This window comes from Carassius gibelio, chromosome B1 (genome assembly GCF_023724105.1).
Source record: "Carassius gibelio isolate Cgi1373 ecotype wild population from Czech Republic chromosome B1, carGib1.2-hapl.c, whole genome shotgun sequence".
Lineage (NCBI taxonomy): Eukaryota > Metazoa > Chordata > Actinopteri > Cypriniformes > Cyprinidae > Carassius > Carassius gibelio.
The window spans coordinates 8982360-9002401 of NC_068396.1; the positions used below are offsets into that span (position 1 = coordinate 8982360).

A 20042-nucleotide genomic window follows, 5' to 3' on the forward strand; every position below is an offset into this window, starting at 1 on the left:
ATAAAGACCAAAGAGAAGAGACGAGACAAAAAAATCCAGGAGAGGATGGGAATGGGGGAGGGAGTCTGCAACTCTCAAATGTAATTATCTTATTACCAGCCTTCAGAGACACAGGGAGGGAGAGACTGGATTTAAGATTGTATTGGGCTGACTCTATAGTAATAAAGAGCAGGATGGCAGGAAGTTGGCATTATCGAATTACAGGAATGCCTTCAAACCAAACCCAGATTGTTTATGAATGTGTGTGCGCAAATCAAATACGTTTTTAAAGTCAAATTTTCTGTAATTATTTTTGAGCAGTAGAACTGGTAAATATAAAACACTAACTGATTTGTGTCAAAAAATTGGTAAAATATAGTATAAACAAATAAGATGACCACTACTAAAGATCTACAGGATCTAAAACAGTTTTTTATATAAATGGGATCTTCATCCAAAAAGAAAAACCTAAAGAATTTCACTTATGTGCATGTAAATTACTGTAAAATATTTACTTGAATTTTACGTATATTTTGTATGAATTATTAACTGTGTATAAAAAATTATTCTATTATTTACATCAACATAGACACTACATAAAACAAAGAGCTATTTTGAGTAGCAGCAGTTATAAGAAAATACATATAAAAGCCAGATCAAAGCCATATTATTTCATTAATGTGCATGTAAATCTTCGTGTAGATCTTTAGGATCTGGTCAATAACAACAGATTTTTACTGAGCAATATGTTATAGCACACACCACTTTTTGACAAAACCACACTTAATTCACTATATTAACCCCATCTGTTCTGAGAATAATAATAGTTTAGCTAAAACAGTAATCAGTCACTTAAGCACAATGACATTTTCCTCTCAGCTCAGTGTTCTGGTCTAAATCGTTTCATCGCTACTACTCGTGACTTCCTGCCAGCTGGGCCCCTTTCCTGCCCAATATCCTTTTAATTGTTTCAACATTCCCTTCTGAGAAAAAAAAAACACCTTAGTGATTTTTCCACACATCAAACGAGAACGGCAACACAGCTGTAGAGGCTGTCTTCAGCAAACGGAAATCTTCTCAAATTATTGCAGATTTAGAAAGAATCATAAATTCCTCTCATTCTGGCCGCAGAACAGACAACATATTTTTGCCAAGGTCTTTAGTACAGTAATGCTGAGAAAACAGAAGCCTGATACCAACCAAAACAGATGTGCAGCATCTGCTAATCCCATTTCCACAAAGGGACTTCTGGGTTTTTAGTACAGAAATAATGGTAAAAGAGGAAAACTTGCATCTTTAGTTTAGCTACTTCAATTCTTAATAGGAATCTACAGAACAACATCTACAACAATCACAGTGTTATGAATCATTGTAGTGATTTGGTTCATTTGGACACTTGGTTTCAACAAAGCAATTCAAAAAGATTTAGAGTTACTCAAAGTTCATACAAAAACAACATTCTGTCATACACACACAAAAATATGTAATTTTTTTTTTTTTTTTTTTTTACCAGCAACAATTCCTTGGTTGATATAATGATTAAGATAAAATTAAATAAAAAATGTTTTTTTTTTTTAGTTTCAGAGCATTCACATAAATACTGAGATGTTTGAATATCAAATACATACATAATGTACAAAAATAATTTATGCTTTTCTTTTTTCAATACATGACAAAAAAAAAAGAATTCACACACCAAACGCCTAGTGTTTCCAACTCGTGCCTTAAAATGTAAATCATTTAAGCACTGAAGATAGTCAATGGTGGACTGAATCATGCGCTTTGTTTTATTCTTTTTGTGTCACTTTTTAAGTGCACTTCTCACTTTAATCGTCAGTAAAATACTTCTTTTCAATGGATCTTGAACTCTGAATTTGTTTGGTGTATAGATTCCCTTTTTTGTCCTTTATGTTCTGTTAACTGAATCTATGCATGAATAAATACTTTTTATGTACAAATTGGCACAGGACTTTCTTTTTTTCTTTTTTTTATGAAGTACTATGAAAGCCAGGACCTGTACTGGTTTGGACCCCATTGATTTTCATTGAATGGACAAAAATATTTTGGGGCGAATTATCTCTCCAACAGTATTCCCAGAAGTCCCTGTGTGGCTATGCTATACTGTTGTTATGAAACAGACTGAAATATTTAGTTAAATACTACTTTGTATATCCATGTTCTCAATTAAGTTATACATACTGTAAAAAGTTGTCTTATGTGTTGTACTAACATGTGTCACCCACTTATTTATCTCTTAAAACAAAGCTCTCAAGTGAATTACAGGCATGTTGTGCATTAATTGACTATTAAAAAGAACTGATTCCAAAGAACAGTTCATTAGTAAATCACACAATTACTATTATCTGCTCAAAAGAAAGACACAATGATTCACAGTGTGGCTGTGGATGAGGTCCATGTGGCATTAAAGCACAGAGAAAAGAGGAGGACAAAGTGCTGACATGTTTTGGCAACTATACTGGTGGGCCAGATCCAGACAAACTATTGTGCTGAGTGCCCTTAGATCCAAGTGAACTCTCCACTGCACAGATGTTTTCAATCCAAAAGTGCATATGAATGTCTTCTTATAGGTGCCAGGATGTAAGCACAGTTTTAAGGGTGGTTGAAGGGAGGCATTGGGGGATGAATAATGCTGACATGGCACTGGCTATGTGTGTTCACATGGGTGCATGATGTGTGCCATTTTGACCCAATTAAAAGGAAGTAGTGCTGGACTGCTGCATCTGTTGAAAAATCTGTTTACAAAGGTGTCGTTTTAAAGACAGACACTCTATATTCCAGCTAAAACTATTACTGATTGATATAGCATTTCTAAATTACACATATATTGTATATATATATATATGTGTGTGTGTGTGTGTGTGTGTGTGTGTGTGTGTGGGTGTGTGTGTGTAATTATTTATAATTCCAAAACAAACCCAAAAAATCCATGACCCCATATTAATAACTATGAAAGACATGTAGAATATTTGTACTTAAATTTGTAACTATTTATGCATTGACAATAATACTTGTATTCATCAAGCATTAAATTGATCAAAAATTTCAGTATAGACTTTTACATTGTCCATAAAAAAATCGAATAAATCCTGGAACAAATTATCACAATTTCAACAATAAAAAAATAAATTAGCAGAACAACTTTTTTCAACATTGATAATTAAAAATGTTTTTTGAGCAGTAAATCAACATATAATAATATATAATCATTTAAAAAATATTGAGGCATTGAAGATTGGAGTAATTTTTCATGGTTTCAGCTTTGCCATTACAAAATTCAAGATTTTTATTCATAACATACACAATTATATAGAGCGTATATAACCAGCAGTGAAATGTGAGTCAGGTCCGCTCCATGGACAATGCAATTATTAAAGAATACAACACAGATGAAAATATACATAAATATAGCTATGAAAGAGATATATACACACACACACAGTATATATTTTTTAAATATGTACATGTACATATTTATGTTCATATAATTTATATAAATATATTTATTAAATAAAAATTACATAAACATTTTTCTTAAATATATACGTGCATGTCTTTATTTACATATACTTAAATATACAGTACACACACATACATTATGGAAACAAAAAAACTTTAATGGCAAAGTTTAAAAAACTTTAATGGGATTAATCGCGATAAGTTGTTTGACAGCTCTATTTAAAATATATATTCATCTATGTATCAACTACCACAGTGGATATTTACAAGCATTTAAAACCATTGTACTGGCAGATTAGAGTCGGTGTGAACGAGTGCAGATCCCCATATGTCCCAGCATGCATGCATGAGAGTGTGAGAATGAGAGCGAGGGGGTACTGGCATAAAGACGATGTGTCTATTTGACAAAAGGATGCCTGCAAAGCACTCTGGGATACATTAGGGATTAAACCCCATTTTCACAGAAGCCCACAGAAAGGGGTGCATTCATCTTTTATCAAGAAGAGAATAACAACACCCAGCCCCCTCTTCTTCCTCAGTCTCTTCCCTTCTGCTCTGCCAGACCAGACAGACCCAAGGGCTTGTCATGACCTCATCTCATACTGATTTACCCCCACATACCCTGTGGCTTTCCCGTGACCTCAGATCCAACAGGCTAACCAACTAGGCCAAGCTCATCTCCAAGCTTCCCAGATAAACAAGGCCTTGCTGAGTCTGACACACAAGCACACCAGTTTTGCTGAGTTGAATGCAATGGCTTAAAATATGTCTTGACCTTGGAAAATTATTCTCAGCAAAAAATGAAAGCCAAGAGTTTTTGCATTCATATTCAACTGAATCTGCTGTGATTAATGAGCCGATGTCTCTAAAGGGACTTCCCGAATTGATGATCCATTGCAGTATTGAATTACATTCATCTGATCTCTCCACACCACAATGTTGGAATCTTGGAGATCAATTTCTATTACCACAGCCTTGAGTTTCTTTTCATCATGTATTTCTTTTTTGGAAACAAGTGACTATTGTTTTACCATACAGCGCTGGAGAGCTTTGGATGTGGTCAGTGACAGCTATAGCTAGTGAGAAAAGGCAACCATGGCTGCAATTTCACACAGCTGGATGCAATTTCCTACTGATCCTCTGGAGACTGGTTGCTTTGACAAAAAGCCTTATTTTATGAAGTGGACAGTAAACAGCCCTTCTTGACATATGACGTCTGAAAGAAGTCCAACTCTTAAAACAGTGAACACAAAAAAAAAAAGAAGTAATGTGGCAGGCTGGCAGCACCATGGTATCATGGTACATGCTGTCAGATGGTAATACTGTGGTAGTCAATCAATTTGGCTGGGCAATGTACAAACCGATTCCAAAAAAGTTGGGACTAAGTACAAATTGTGAGTAAAAAAGGAATGGAATAATTTACAAATCTCATAAACTTATTTTTTATTCACAAAAGAATATAGATAACATATCAAATGTTGAAAGTGACACATTTTGAAATGTCATGCCAAATATTGGCTCATTTTGGATTTCATGAGAGCTACACATTCCAAAAAAGTTGGGACAGGTAGCAATAAGAGGCCGGAAAAGTTAAATGTACTCATAAGGAACAGCTGGAGGGCCAATTAGCAACTTATTAGGTCAATTTTCAACATGATTGGGTATAAAAAGAGCCTCTCAGAGTGGCAGTGTCTCTCAGAAGTCAAGATGGGCAGAGGATCACCAATTCCCCCAATGCTGCGGCAAAAAATAGTGGAGCAATATCAGAAATGACTTTTTCAGAGAAAAATTGCAAAGAGTTTGAAGTTATCATCATCTACAGTGCATCATATCATCCAAAGATTCAGAGAATCTGGAACAATCTCTGTGTGTAAGGGTCAAGGCTGTAAATCCATACTGGATGCCGATGATCTTCGGGCCCTTAGACGGCATTGCATCACATACAGGAATGCTACTGTAATGGAAATCCCATCATGTGCTCAGGAATACTTCCAGAAAACATTGTCAGTGAACACAATCCACTGTGCCATTCGCCGGTGGATAAAACTCTATAGGTCAAAAAAGAAGCCATATCAAAACATGATCCAGAAGCGCAGGCATTTTCTCTGGGCCAAGGTTCATTTAAAATGGACTGTGGCAAAGTGGAAAACTGTTCTGTGGTCAGCAAATTAAAATTTGAAGTTCTTTTTACAAAACTGGGATGCCATGTCATCTGGATTAAAGAGGCCTGTATTAGACAAGAATGGGGCAACATTCTTATTCCTAAACTTGAGCAAATTGTCTCCTCAATCCCCAGATATTTGCAGACTGTTATAAAAAAGCGATGCCACACAGTGGTAAACATGGCCTTGTCCCAACTTTTTTGAGATGTGTTGATGCCATGAAATTTAAAATCAACTTATTTTTCTCTTAAAATGATACATTTTCTCAGTTCAAACATTTAATATGTCATTTATGTTGTATTCTGAATAAAATATTGAAATTTGAAACTTCCACATCATTGAATTCTGTTTTTATTCACAATTTGTACAGTGTCCCAGCTTTTTTGGAATCGGGTTTGTATATAATATTCACAAATTATTTAAACATAATTTTGTTAAAGCCTGCATGAAATGAAAATTCTTGAAATTGATTCAATTATTGAAATGTGTGTTTATAAACTTATTGCTAAAACTTTATGGTTGCAATTTATTTTTACTTTTTTCTATACAAAGTGTCATAAATCCGATCTTCTGGTGAAACGACAGACTTCTCTCTGGTGATGTAAGTTTCATTACAATTTTTTAAATCTAAAATTAAGCGACTTCACAATGATTTTAATTTTCTTTTTTTCAACCATTAAAGGGATAGCTCACATAAGTGTCATTCAGTGTCATTTGTTTTCGTTCAGAGAAATGCATAAAGAACATAGACAACGTATCCACGTGGCGCAGCCGACAAATGTTGTTTACGTTTAGAGGATACTCTCTGAAATGGTGCCAGGGTGATGCAGAGGAGACAAATTGTTGAATAAAGCCATTATTTTTGTTTTCTTTGCCCTATTTTACTTTGCCCTATTTTACCTATTAAAACTATTTTAACGTCCTTGCTACGTTCCTGAACCTTGACCATGGTAGTATGCGGTCTATGCATTCATCAAAATATCTTAATTTGTGTTCCGAAGATGAACGATGGTTTTACAGGTTTGGAAGGACTTTGGTGAGTAATTATTGACAGAACTTTCATTTTTGGGAGAAATATATATATAAATTAAATTTGAATATACATTTTGAATCTACCTAGCCAACAATTGCTGTTTGGTTTAAATTACGGTTACAAATATCTGATAATAATCATATTAAAAGTAAAAACCTAAATTAAAATAAAAAAATCTAAATTTTAAGGCATTTTAGAGCATTCACATAAATATAGAGAAATTTATCAAAAGATTTAAAACAAAACATTGCTACATCGCCCAACCGAATACTGAATAATTTCCATGTTAATATGCTACAGAACTTATTATACAATGGTGTATGTATTAACTAAGAAACATGGTAATACCATTTTGATAGAGTGATGTAATGCTGACACCATGCACAACTCGACTGCACAAAGCAGTTCATCTTAGAGGACGGTAAAACATCTACAGTAATCTGATGTTTACACCAAGAACCATACTGACAGACAGGTTGCTTTACCATTTTTTGGCAGCATTCCTTTAATGATGCTGGAACTGAGATACAACAGCAATTCTGGATGCCTCTGCATCATACATATGACCAAATGTCGCAATATGTATGTAGAAATGCAATGTATATGGCAAAAGCACATAATGTCTCCTACAGGGTGTTGATATGCATCTCTGTGGGTGGGCAAATACACAAACTCTGACTCTCTCCATGGCTCCTAAGGATAACATCGTTTCTGGACAGTAACTGCTCACTGATTGGACAGTTTGTTCTCACGTGCAACATGAGGAGCTGGGCAAGATGGTGAAGTCATTAAAACTAATCATGAATAAATACCACTCTTAGGGGTAAAAAATAAAATAAAATAATAATCCCTCCCAAGCTTGACCAACATGGATTTCGGGTTATTACTAATCAAGCTACTTTTAAACTGCCAAATACTGCCTGCCTGCATAATCATTGACTGTTCTAGGACATTTCACTGATGCATTATCATCAGTTGCACACATTGTGTGCTTGTTAATCATAATTATCACCACTTAGCTGTTCGTATATGGAATATGTGACACTCTGAATGCCAACTAGTAGCTCAGAACCTTAACTAGTCACACTGCAGTAAAAGCCCTGAGAGGGTGACGTCATGCTTTGAGAACATGCTTTGATCTCGCCGCTCCGCGCGCACGCATCGATCTCGATGGTGCCTCGTATTTCCTAATCATGCAGCACTTGAACTCGACCTACCTTTTGATATTCCGAGTCCTCCGGGCGGAAATCGCTGCTGGTCCGCTGAAACTGTAGGTTGAAGTGCGGGAGGCGATGGAAAAGGTTAACCCACCACGGCGGAGAATAATTGACCACTGCAGCCATAGTGTTCACGCGGATCTGGGACTGGAAAAGACACGATGAAGCATTTAGAAGCCAATTTCAGACTTGAGCTGCTTCATCACGTCGCATTGCATCAAATGCCTTTAATAAAGTGTCTCTTTACACGCTGCTTCCAGTGAAGCAGGGGTTAAAATCTGCACCAAAGACCCTCAAGCTAACAAATGGACAGAATTTCGTCGCCAACACACATATTTAGCTATATCTGCTCTTCTTACTCAGATCTTATGTATGTTCTTAATTCAAATAATGAATCAGTAAAATGCATTGTTTATATGCTAGCACTGAAACTGCAATCCGTCCATGCAGGCTTTTGTTATCAAGAACCCATCCTTACCCGTTATCAGCCTAAACCATAGTTCCAGCAGAAACCTGCGGGGATCTCAACAGAAAAATAGCTCCTGTCCTTCGATGTATTGGGTGAGAACCGACAGCAGCAGCGGGTTTCTCTGTGCTCGTGCTCAGCTTGTCCAGCGCACTGAGCGCAGCCCTTGCGTCACTGCCGTCTGCATGTTACCCAGCTATTCACTGGAGCTGAAGGAAGCGCTTTGATCTCCACTGCCGCTGTTGTTTTAAGGTGGTCTCGCACCGCTTTCTTCAAGGAGACACGTGAAATTAGCGCTTGGGCATTTCTGTAGCGTTAAAATTGAGGTGCATAATAGACGCAATGATGGCAAGCATTACGAGGATGAACTAGTGATTTGTGAGCAGCCAACAGTAAGAAAGTGGCGTGATTGTCAATCATCCACGGCCATGTATTTCGATACACAAATGGATTCATATGTTTACTGATCTCTAGTGGCCAAACGACGTAACTTTAAATCACATCACTTTGGCCATACTGTATTTCTCATTATTCTTCAAAATTTTCTGCAGTTTTCCTGATTTTTAATTGTATATCTGAAATATACTACATATAATAATTTTGTACATATAGTAATTTTGCATAATAACTTGATCTGATTGATGCTCCTTCTTGCATTATCAATTGTCAGCAAGATGCTTGACCTCCAGAAAATTTTCATGAGGTCAAACAAAATATTTAATGAACTATTTCTGTGATTATATATATATATATATATATATATATATATATATATATATATATATATATATATATATATATATATATATATTATCGAAGACTGTTAACCCTATTAATAGCCAACATTCAGTCACCAAATGGAGTTATATTCCGTTTTGTAAAAACAATAATATAGGCATATATATATATGTGTGTGTGTGTGTGTGTGTATATAACTGACAAGGTCATAACCTCTTAACATGGACCAAAACATGTTTTCTTTCATAGTTGAAGGCTTTAAAATCCATGTGCATGTTTATAATTAATATTTTCATTAATTTGATCAGGTAGAAATTGTGCAGAAAGAAAAAACATTATCCTAAACCATTATCCAGTAGCCTACATCACAATGGACAGGAGAAGTCATGTACATTAATTGGTTAAAAAGATTAAATTAATAACTAGGTATCCATTTTTAGATAGGATGTTAGACTAAATTATGAAAATGTATTGTCATACTTTAGCATAAAGGACAAAAGACCAAAGAAAACAAGCTTTTAAAATAAGTTTTAACAAGACAGTAAAATTGGAAAAACAGCATCATATTTTCAGTGCTGTTACTGGTTCAATACAAATACACCTATATTAACATTTAACACATTGACAACATTTAAGTGAAACAGTATTTACTGTCATTTTTTTTCTCCAATCTGAACAAAGTTGTCTTATACAGCATACATCAACCACATTTGTGGAGATTCACAATACCTTTTGTATCAAGGTGTACCTTAAATGCACACTTACAGCTGCAGAAGGTAACTTTTGTAAAAATGTATTTTTTACATATTTATTAAACCTGTCATTATGTCCTGACAGTAGAATATGAGAAAGATAATCTGTGAAAAAATCAAGCTCCTCTGGCTCCTCCCAGTGGTCCTATTGCCATTTGCAGAAATACACCGCTCCCTGTAAGAAACAACCAATCAGAGCTGCGGTCCGTAACTTTGTTTGTGCTCAAAATTTACAAAATGTATATAATAAGCGAGTACACCATGAATCCATTTTCCAAACTGTGTTTGTAGCCTGTCCTGAATCACTAGGGTGCACCTATAATAAGTGTTTATATTCAGACTATTTTAGATTGCTTCGGGGGTACCGCGGCGGAGTACCTTTGTGATTCTTCATGGACATAAACAGAGAGCTCCGGCTATAATGTTCTTCCGCAAGACGCAAGCAGTTTATTAACCGCTAGAGCGTCAAAAGTTACCTACTGCAGCTTTAAACGGCTTAAATATATTTTATGCGATATCCTGCTTAAGTGTAATATGTATATTGATCTACAGTGAAAGGAAATGAAGAATATTAAATCCCTGATCCTCGTTAAAAATAATAATTCAACAAAAGGCACTTTTGGAATGAAAAGACACAGCTGAAGGCTTAGTTCCTAGAAGTCACAGAATAATAAAGTGTGGCAAAACCACGTTTGCATGTTCATCATCCATGATCCATGTTCTTCTCTGTACAGTCATTATTGCCTATATATAGTTAATTATTTTTTGCTTCAGTTCTGTTTTAGGTTGCTCCGGTAATAGTTTGTGATCCAAGAAATGCGAGAAAAAACAGCCCCTAATAGTACATAAAGAAGCTAAATCAAGTCATTAGCACTGAATGGGCTTAAGCATTTTTCTCTTTTTCTCAGCGGCTTTGAAGGAGACACAATGATGTCATCAGAGTCATCTGAATCGACGGTGTTTGAAATTTTATTGGATTGTTGCTGTTGGTGGATCTTCAGGTCTGCTTAAAACCAACAAAATCATAGATTTTATTACACAAAACAGATGAATGATTATACTTTATGCATAAATGAGATTATTCAAATATATACTGGTGGTCAATTGATCAATTTAATCCATCCTTCCCAAATAAAATGTATAATTTCTTTAAAAAAAAAAAAAAAAAGTAGTGACGTAGTATAATAGGAATGAGTTACAGATATCCTGTATTCTAACCTGGTATTGAGCTCTTGTCATGCAGCTCTTTTCTTGTCATCTTATCATTATTAGCAGGATGTAGTTCCTCTGCAGTCTCCTCACCATTATTCTGAGTTACACCTGCAAGCGTATTACATTTAACATATTACAATAAACATTCAATACAAGACAAGTCAGAAGTGCTTTAAAAGGGAAGTCAGAACAAGACATAATAAAGATAACCAAGTATGAATCTTTGTTTAAAAATGAAAAAAGGTTTTGGTTCATTAAAAGGTTTTAAATGTGAGAACCAACAAAGTCTTATTGATCCTAGATTAACAAGCAGGGATATTAGCAGCATGAGTTCAAATCGATCTCTTCAGCAAGAACATAGCACATTATTTCAGATGAATAATCACCTGAGGTTTGTATTTTGTTAGCAGATACTGCCTGTGAGCAGCCTCTGGGCAGCAGTGGAGGAGTGCAGAGATGCAGCTTTTTCTGATGTAGGGAAGATGCAGACTGTGTCACTGCAGACGCTCTGCAATGTCAAGTCAACATACGGCTGTAAGGAGACCACCTGGCCATGCATGCAACCATTTTCATTCAGAACAACTGTTGTGACGGCAGACTTGCATTCTCTAATCAGAACAATCACCTGTGCAAGGTTTAGTTTTTGACTATAAATCATAGTATAAATATTGAAGTGTGCAACAATAATGAATTGTCTAGTGTGTATTGTAGTAATTTAGTGTTTACACAATTTATATCACCTGTCTGTTGTCAGCATGCTGCGTTTGAGATGAGCCCTAAAGACGGACTGCAGCAGAGTCACTTCCTCTTCCTGTACAGCCTGAGCATTCATATCTGATTGGATCTGAAACACAAAGTCAAGGAAATTTTGACCACATAAATCACTATGGTTTCGTGACAAGTACCTTAATAATTCGATGTAACATCATACAGTATTAAAAAAAATAATAATAATAAATAAATACACTACCGTACAAGTTTTTGAAAAAAATTCTAATTCTCAAAATCAATTTATTTAATACAATTTAATTGTGCAATATTAGTAAAATTTAAAATATCAGTTTTCTACTTGAATATATTTTAAAATGTTATTTATTCCTGTGATGCAAAGTTGAATCAGCATCATTACTACAATCTTCAGTGTCACATGATCATTCAGAAATCAATCTAACATGCTGATTTGGTTCTTAAGAAATATTTCTCATTATTCTCATCAGTGTTGAAAACAGCTGTACAGTACTAACTTAAGCAGAGCAACAACATGTAATGCATAAACAAACTATATAATAAAACATCCCAACAAAAGGCCATAAACAGTTACCATGGCAACAGGAATAGTTTTTGGGTCTGCTTGACTCTGTCCATCTAACTGCCTCTGCCTGGTTAGATGTCCTCTGAGACAGGACTGTAAAAGAACTAGATCCTAAGAGAAGGAGTAGAAGAATAAGGAGGATATGAATAATCTACAGTCACTGTGGGTGTACAGTATGTCAACGTCTTGAACCAACCTGTAGTCGATGTGAGCGCCAGTGCGTCTGGATGATCTTAGCTGCTCTGTTCTTCTCTATCGGTACGGCTGCTGATGACAAAAATGGTTCTGTGAGTGTTAATGGCAAAGAACCGTCCCGTACCTGTGAGATGAGAAACACGGATTTCATATGCATGAGTTGCCATCTGCACTTGAGTGAACTTTGTGTGAGCATTCTTAAAAAAACACTTCAGATGTATTACCTGACATGAATCTTGTAGTAATCTGAGTTTTCTTTCCTCCTCTAGTTTCTCTTTTAAACCGTTGATTTCTATGGTCAGTGCTCCCATCTCTTGCCTGTAAATAAAAAAATATATATCTAAAGTGAATTTATTGACTTTTTTATATATAGTTATATAAATTTCCATTGTTCATATTTATCACGATTCATCAATGCATGTTATTCTAAAAAGACTGAAGAAAGTCAGTTTTCATAATCTTTAATCAAAATGTAATTCTTTTCTGTTCCTTTGTATCATCACATAAGAGTTCAGTCATGTCAGAACTCATGTAAGCATCTTCAGAAATGAGCAAAAACATCACCACACTAGTTTTAATTCATGATTGCTTTGTTATTTTTATATTACAAACCTGTGTGTTTGCATCAGGCCCTCATGATTTCTGATTAGTTCCTTCAGCACGTTTTCGACCTCTTTCAGACTCTTATCCTTCTCAGCTGACAACTGCTTTAGCTCCTCGCTAATAAGGAATACAAAATATCAGAATTGCTCTTAAATATTTGAGAAATATTTTATTTCAGAAAACAAAATATGATAAACATTTCTGAACTTATTTCAAATAAATACTGTTTTTTTTTATCTTTCTATTCATTAAAGAATCTTTAAAAAAAAATCACAGTCTCCACAAAAATATTAAGTAGCACAAATTACTTATAATTTGTATTTTTTTTACATGGGTTATAATATAAAACATTTCTTGAGCACCAAATCAGCATATCAGAATGGTTTCTGAAGAATATGAAATTGTGATATTTTAATTATACTCACTCTCTCTGGGTTAGCTTTTCCTGTAGTTCCTTTTTCTCTTCTCCAAGCTTCTTAACTGCTTCCCTCAAATGCACATCACTCTCTTTAATAACAGATGGCTCCATCTCTGTGTTGACAGAATCACTCTGACTGGAAGTTTCTGACCTAGTGCCTTTATTGTCTGGGCTCTTCTGTGAGTCTGATGCTTTAGCGATCTGAAGATTCTTCATCTGCTCAACTCTCTGAAAAACAAGTAAACTACATTAACATGTGCATTCTACATGTTTAATGTAACACATTTAATGTAACACATATACACATATGCATGTATGTGTGTGTTAACATATTGTATACATACATATATAATACCTTTTCAAGCTCCAGGATTCGGCGCACAAGTCTCTGTTTACTCCAATCCATATAACCTGTAAACATAAAAATACTGACTGAATTTAGCACTGTGTAAGGAAGTACTAAATGCTTTTTCTATCTTACGCTGGTTAAGCAGCTGTCTGTAATAAATGACATTTGGTAATATAGTGTTTCCAGTTCTACTGTAAATTTAAGTTTAGATGTGCTTTTGTAAATTAAAGTACCCTTGGCTCGGCAAGCAGGGCTGTCCATCATGTTCATCTCTTCCAGTGTCAAATCTTTTTTGAGCTCCTGGTTCTCGTTCTCCAGGTGTTGAACAGTGTTTGTGAGTTTCAGAACCGTTGCACTAAGGGTCTTGTTCTGCCGCCTGATGTTTTTGCTCTCTGCCTTATTACTGAACAGAGTAAACGAGAGTGAGAAAAAGACTAAGTTTAAAGGGACAATCAAATGACAAGTAAAATTAAAAATGTTTGCACCTTCTTTCAGTTGACTCCAAAAGTGCTTGCAATCTTTGAACCTAAGAATGAAAAATATATTTGTATTATAATTAAATTTGTATTAATAAAAACATACAGATGTGATATATATATATATATATATATTCATGTTGCTCAGTGGTAGAGCATTGCGTAAAAAATGCAAAAGGTTGTGGGTTCAATTCCCAGGGAACACACATACTGGTAAAAAATGTATAGCCTGGATGCACTGTAAGTCGCTTTGGATAAAAGCGTCTGCTAAATGCATAAATTTTTAATGCATAATATATACATTATATATATATAAATAATATACATCATTATATTATTTATATATAATGATGTAAAATACCTCTTCAAAGTAGGTTTCCACAGTAATCTTCATTTCCTGCATGTCGGTAGTTTTGAGGTCACTCTGAAGCTGACTGTAAAGGCAAATTCATTCTTCAAAACACAATTCATCATTTTAGATACAACATACACTGGGGTCCATAAGTATCTAGTATTAATAAAAAATAATAATAATAAAATGGGAAAAACTATTCAAATTCATAATTTTCACACAAGACCTTCATTAGAATAAGTTATGATTTTACAGCCAGTACAAAGAAGTATACAAATTTGCTCATTTTATTAATGACCTAGAATTAGACTCCACCTGCTATAATGAAGTTTATTCATGCTGTATTTATTCACCATAACATGATTAATTTTATGACAGTATAATACAAATGAATTTGGCATCAGACCTTAAGGCATTTTCTTTTTCTTTGCACTGCTTCTCCAATCGTAGAATCCTCTGTTTCAGTCTATTAATGATCTGGTGTGTTCAAAAAGAGAGAAACCCATTTTTCATATTATATCATTCATCAAATTAAGAATCATTGATCTGATGAATTGTGATTGTGACATGTTTATAATGCCATACTCACCGATCTAGGATCAGTCTTTCTGTCCACTAAAACCCTCGCATACTCTGGGTCCTATATTATCAACAAAATAATTATTTCACAATAAACATTTTGTTTACGCTTTATTTTAAGGTGTCCTTGTTGCAGTGGAATTATACATTTAAGTATTGAGTAATATTAGTTAACTACTGTACATGTACGTATTATATGTTTAGGGTTAGAATTAGGTTTACTTGCATGTAACTATGCATAATTATTAGTAACTCTAACAGTAGGTACAGTACATGTAACGTGTAACAAGGACACCTTAAAATAAGGTGTTAACATTGTTGTAACACTGTAAATAATGTTTTTTGATTTCATGACAATCAAGTTTGTTATTCAAGAAATCCTTTTATTTTTCATTTATATAATGTATAAACACATAATGGCTGCTTGTTACGCTACAGTTCAATTCAATTCTACATTCACACTAAACTACTCATTTCCGCAATAAGGTGACGTAATCATGCTTATCCTCTATTCCAGCTCATCTCTGCTGCTGAGGCTTGTTCATCACCTTCACTGGATCCAGCAGCTGTTCGATTTGTCGGTCTTTCTTAGTGCTTTCTTCTTCAAGACGCCGCAGCTTGGCTTTCATCTTGTCCGATTCAGCCTTTTGGGACTGGACAGTCTGAGAACATGGAGAGCAAACACACGGGTGCATGAAATTTCAGTGTGCATACCTCTGCTTCACATATGTGCAAGTACTAGAGTACATCCATCATAACAGACAAAATTTGCAATACCATTATTAGTACTAATACCATTTCTAGTGTTATGCAATACTAACAAATCTTAAGAACCATTTCCTCTTCTTGAATTGCGGGTAATATTAGCCCAAATCACAATTCCTAAAAATCAAGCAAAAATAACAGACCATCCAGGAACATTTGGCAAGCTATTTTTAACAAATAATGATTTGGGCACAGTAATCCGAACCACTAATCTCTGATATACATATAGGACAGATAATATGACAGCTGAGATAAAGCCCAGTTCTTTGAAAACATGCTGGCTGATGTAATCCAAATTCTAAAAACATATCCTCAAAAGCACTCATGCATCAGCAAGCGAGTGTGCAAGAGGTGAACTTCACCTTTTTTAGATCAATTATTTCATCATACATTTCCTCCTTATCTTTGTAGTCCGGGGTCCCTGGAACATAACCTGACAAAGAGTTGTACAAATAATTACATGGCGACAAATTTGAAAATAATAATAATAATAGTGAAGCTGAATATTCAGGTTTATGACTATAGATACTTTTATCTCAACGTTGGATGCAGGGCGGGAATATTTTGGCTTTTTCATTCCTAAGGCCTCCTTCAAGTATTGGGAAGTGACAATGAAATCCGCACCTTTAGGAGACTTGGACAGTGTCCCTGAAGTATACAAATTTTTACTTTTTGATCAAGTTGTTTCATTTTTACAATTATGCTAGGTCTTTAACTGGCTATAAAGTATGCACTGAGAGGATAGAAAACATGTACAGGTAGCTGACTGTATACAGCAGATTCTTTTTTCAGCAAGGTTTTGATCATGTTGATAATTTAGAGTCCTTAGAAATTCATTTTTCAAATATGAAACAGTGAGCTTTATAGATTACATAGCTAAATAAATTTAATTTGCATGTCTTTAAAATGCATATAGCTATGCATGATCCTGAGCCAGTGTTTCTTTTGTTACGATTCGGTATTAAAAAATGTCAAAAGGTTTACGACCTTCGAATGTGATTTCTGTGATAGTAAGCTATTTTGTCTGGATAACCAGTAAGTAATTTTTATATATCCTTAAAATGAGATACATTTTTCTGAGAGGCATAACAGCAATTGAATCTTGTCCAGATTTGCCCTTTGTTTGGGTCTTATAATGGAAACCTATCTACATCTTTTTCAGTAGAAGATGCATAATTTCAAATGGTAAAATGCATAACACAGTGTACAGCTTTAGCCTCATTATTAAAAAAAAAGGGGGACAGACCATTCCCATCATTCTGTAAGTGCAGCCAGATGTCCTTTGGTGTACCAGCAGGAGAGGTTTTATAGTTTAGGAGCTGTGTCCCTTTCACTGTCCTCCACGATGCTACGGGAGATCTCTTCAGATGCAAGTTTGCACTGTTCAGGTATGGTGACCCTTCATTTAAAGAAAATATCTATTAATTTAAAAGCATTTTTGTAGTGTTTATAGTTGCTTTAGAACTCCATAATTAAATGAGCAAATACAGCAATTTTCACAGTTTTTATGCTGTGTTGATACACAAGTTACGAAATCAGATTACTTATTTAAGTAACTAGTAAAATAACACATTATAAAAAAAATATCTCAGTTACTTTTTCAAATACTTTTTCCATTTTTTGACTGACAGCTCTTCTGTCCCTATATGAAGAAAAATCAGGAACAAGCGCAGATGCATAGTGTGTACTGTGCAAACATGATGATAACTTGTAGTTATAGAATAAATGTAAACATGCATTAAGTTATATCACCTGCACAAAAAAGTGAACTATGAACAAAATGAACAAAACATTGAAATGTAAACCTGCAATAGTTAAATACGCAAAAAATAAAGTAGATAATCAAATACGCAAAAGTAAAGTACTACATTACTTTCCATAAAAAGTGACTAAGTAATGCAATTAGTTACTTGTTAGGGAGTAAAACACCATTGTAACATTGCATTACTTATAAAAGTAACTTTCCCAAACACTGGATACAGTAATGCACCGAATAAGATGGTAGCTTTTGTGTGGAAGGCATGGAAATGCAATAAATCTTAAACTTAATTCTTAATATTAAACTTACTAGGAGAAGGAGGTGGTCTGCCTGAAACTTTCTTTTTTCTTGATTTCTAAAATGAAATCTAACAATCAGACACATATAGTACCTTTTGACACAAACATTCAAAGATTGAAGAATGAAAGATTTAGTAAAAGTAAGGAAACAGACTGGCCTAATTTCTCATTTAAAAATGTCCATCTTACCTTTTCAGTGTCAGACACATAGCTGCTACAGACACTGTCCTCTGCCTAGAAAACAAAGAAATAATATATACATTTATCATGGTATTTTTGTTAATATTACAGTCCAGAACATCTATGAAACTGTACTTACCAGATCCTCTTCAGTGACAAGTTCTCCAGCTACTACAGACATTGTAGATTTTGTGATGGCCTGTTTTTATTTTATCATCACCTTTTACAGACAATAGGACCATAATACCTTCTCGTGGAGGTACGACCTGTAATGTCCGAGTAGGCTATTATGATGCAGCAGGAAATCTTATTTTTCTCATGTCAACGAGTCAATGAGTCTCAATCACTCCTAATATAAAACAGAATAAAAGAGCACTGGCATGGGTAACGTTAGGGGCTCTTAAGAAGAAGTTCTCAAGATGCAGCTGTTTCCTGATGTCGCCTTTAAGAAAAGCAGCAGATCCTACGTCGATATGGTGTGTAAACGCTTCGAAGTAAAGGCAATAATATTGCTCAGCGTCGTTTCGCGTCTCTCTTCGCTGTACGGCTGTAATGTGCATTATCTTCGTTTAGCAACCAAAATGTTTAACATGACAATAGTCAGCAAATGAAACGTACTCATGTGCGTCAGCTCTGCGCAAAGCTTGCGCACACCGTGACTGAGCCCTCGCCTGTTTGAAGTACAGCTCAATTCATTCAAATTAAGTAGTTTCTTAAAATACCACTTGTTTATTTCAGTCTTTTCTATTTTCGATAGGTAGGTGTTTTATGTGTCACTTATGTCAAAATGTAACCTTCTTGAACCTACTCCAAAAAAAATTACATTTTATACATTAAACGAGCCTTTTTGTGTGCCATAAATGCATCTGTCTTACTACAAATATAATAGATAGGTTGACAGACAGACAGATAGAGAGATATACAGATAGATAGATAGATAGATAGATAGATAGATAGATAGATAGATAGATAGATAGATAGATAGATAGATAGATAGATAGATAGATAGATAGATAGATAGATAGATAGATAGATAGATAGATAGATAGATAGATAGATAGATAGATAGAAAAGTACGCTTTCTAGTATGGCTAAAGGGTTAATCTCCTAGACAATAAACTATCTGACAAACAAATGTATCAAATTAAATAAAGTGGGAGGGGGGAAAAGGACATTCAGATGCTTCAGAAAGAGGAAAGAGTGAACAGCTGGAAAAAAGCAGTGACCTTCCATTGGTCATTTAGTACTGCCGCATTACATTACCCACATGATGGAGATTGACTTCTCATAGATGGATTTGGTGTGGGATTACTTGAGTGTATTAAAACAAAGCCACCTGTTACAATCTCTCCAATAATTTATCACAAACTATGATTATTTATTCAAATATGAGGCCATTCTGTCAATGAGTTTGTAGCGGTGGTGTATGAATGTGTGACCTGAGTCACCCTCTCTGCTTGAATCAAGCAGCTCTATTGCAAAGCTTTTAAAGTCCCTAAAGCAAATACCCTAAATCTTTCGCCATGCCACTCTCATTATTATAACCCAGTTACGTAAGCTTTAATTCCAGCTTGCCTTCCAAGAGGCTGTGCTGGTTTTTTAAAGAGGTCCTATCCTCTTAAGGTGATTAATGGTAATATGTGTGTGTCGAGGGATGCAAAGAGAAGGGGAGAGAAAGAGCAACGTGAGAGAGAGAGAGAGAGAGAGAGAGAGAGAGAG

General features: G+C 34.9%; 2 protein-coding genes across 4 annotated transcripts in view; both read right to left on the reverse strand.

Moving 5' to 3' along the window:
- LOC127949334 (protein tweety homolog 3) overlaps window positions 1–8760 on the reverse strand; it is a 34330-nt gene extending 25570 nt beyond the window's left edge. The window contains exons 1-2 of the mRNA XM_052546432.1: window positions 8347–8760; window positions 7869–8015 (exon numbers count right to left, since the gene is read on the reverse strand). Of these exons, the coding sequence (XP_052402392.1) occupies window positions 7869–7994 (126 nt within the window). The 5' untranslated portion in view covers window positions 7995–8015; window positions 8347–8760. The remainder of the gene's footprint in view (window positions 1–7868; window positions 8016–8346) is intronic.
- Window positions 8761–9588: 828 nt separating this feature from the next.
- Window positions 9589–18964, reverse strand: LOC127948451 (IQ domain-containing protein E). 3 transcript variants are annotated; one of them, XM_052544889.1, is made up of 22 exons: window positions 18463–18964; window positions 18333–18377; window positions 18154–18199; window positions 17332–17484; window positions 16626–16733; window positions 16448–16518; window positions 15869–15982; window positions 15331–15381; window positions 15148–15218; window positions 14751–14823; window positions 14399–14439; window positions 14147–14316; window positions 13920–13975; window positions 13572–13792; window positions 13156–13263; window positions 12768–12861; window positions 12545–12667; window positions 12358–12459; window positions 11777–11880; window positions 11423–11544; window positions 11043–11144; window positions 9589–10827 (listed from the first exon to the last, which is right to left on the reverse strand). In XM_052544889.1, the coding sequence occupies exons 1-22, from the start codon at window positions 18502–18504 to the stop codon at window positions 10679–10681; spliced, it is 2166 nt and encodes a 721-aa protein (XP_052400849.1). In that variant the 5' UTR covers window positions 18505–18964; the 3' UTR covers window positions 9589–10678. The 3 variants fall into 3 exon arrangements, with proteins under 3 accessions (XP_052400849.1, XP_052400848.1, XP_052400850.1); XM_052544888.1 differs by having other exon boundaries at window positions 9589–10830; XM_052544890.1 differs by lacking the exon at window positions 11043–11144.
- Window positions 18965–20042: the final 1078 nt, after the last annotated feature.

Bases quoted from the DNA above. Each gene is read 5' to 3' on its own strand.
- LOC127948451 (XM_052544888.1), bottom strand. From the start codon at position 18,504: ATGTCTGTAGTAGCTGGAGAACTTGTCACTGAAGAGGATCTG. The intron at 14,824-15,147 runs GTCTGATGCCAA...TTGCCTTTACAG, and splicing joins GAAAAAGAAAATGCCTTAAG to TCAGCTTCAGAGTGACCTCA. The intron at 13,793-13,919 runs GTATTATATATG...CTTGTTTTTCAG, and splicing joins GAATCCTGGAGCTTGAAAAG to AGAGTTGAGCAGATGAAGAA.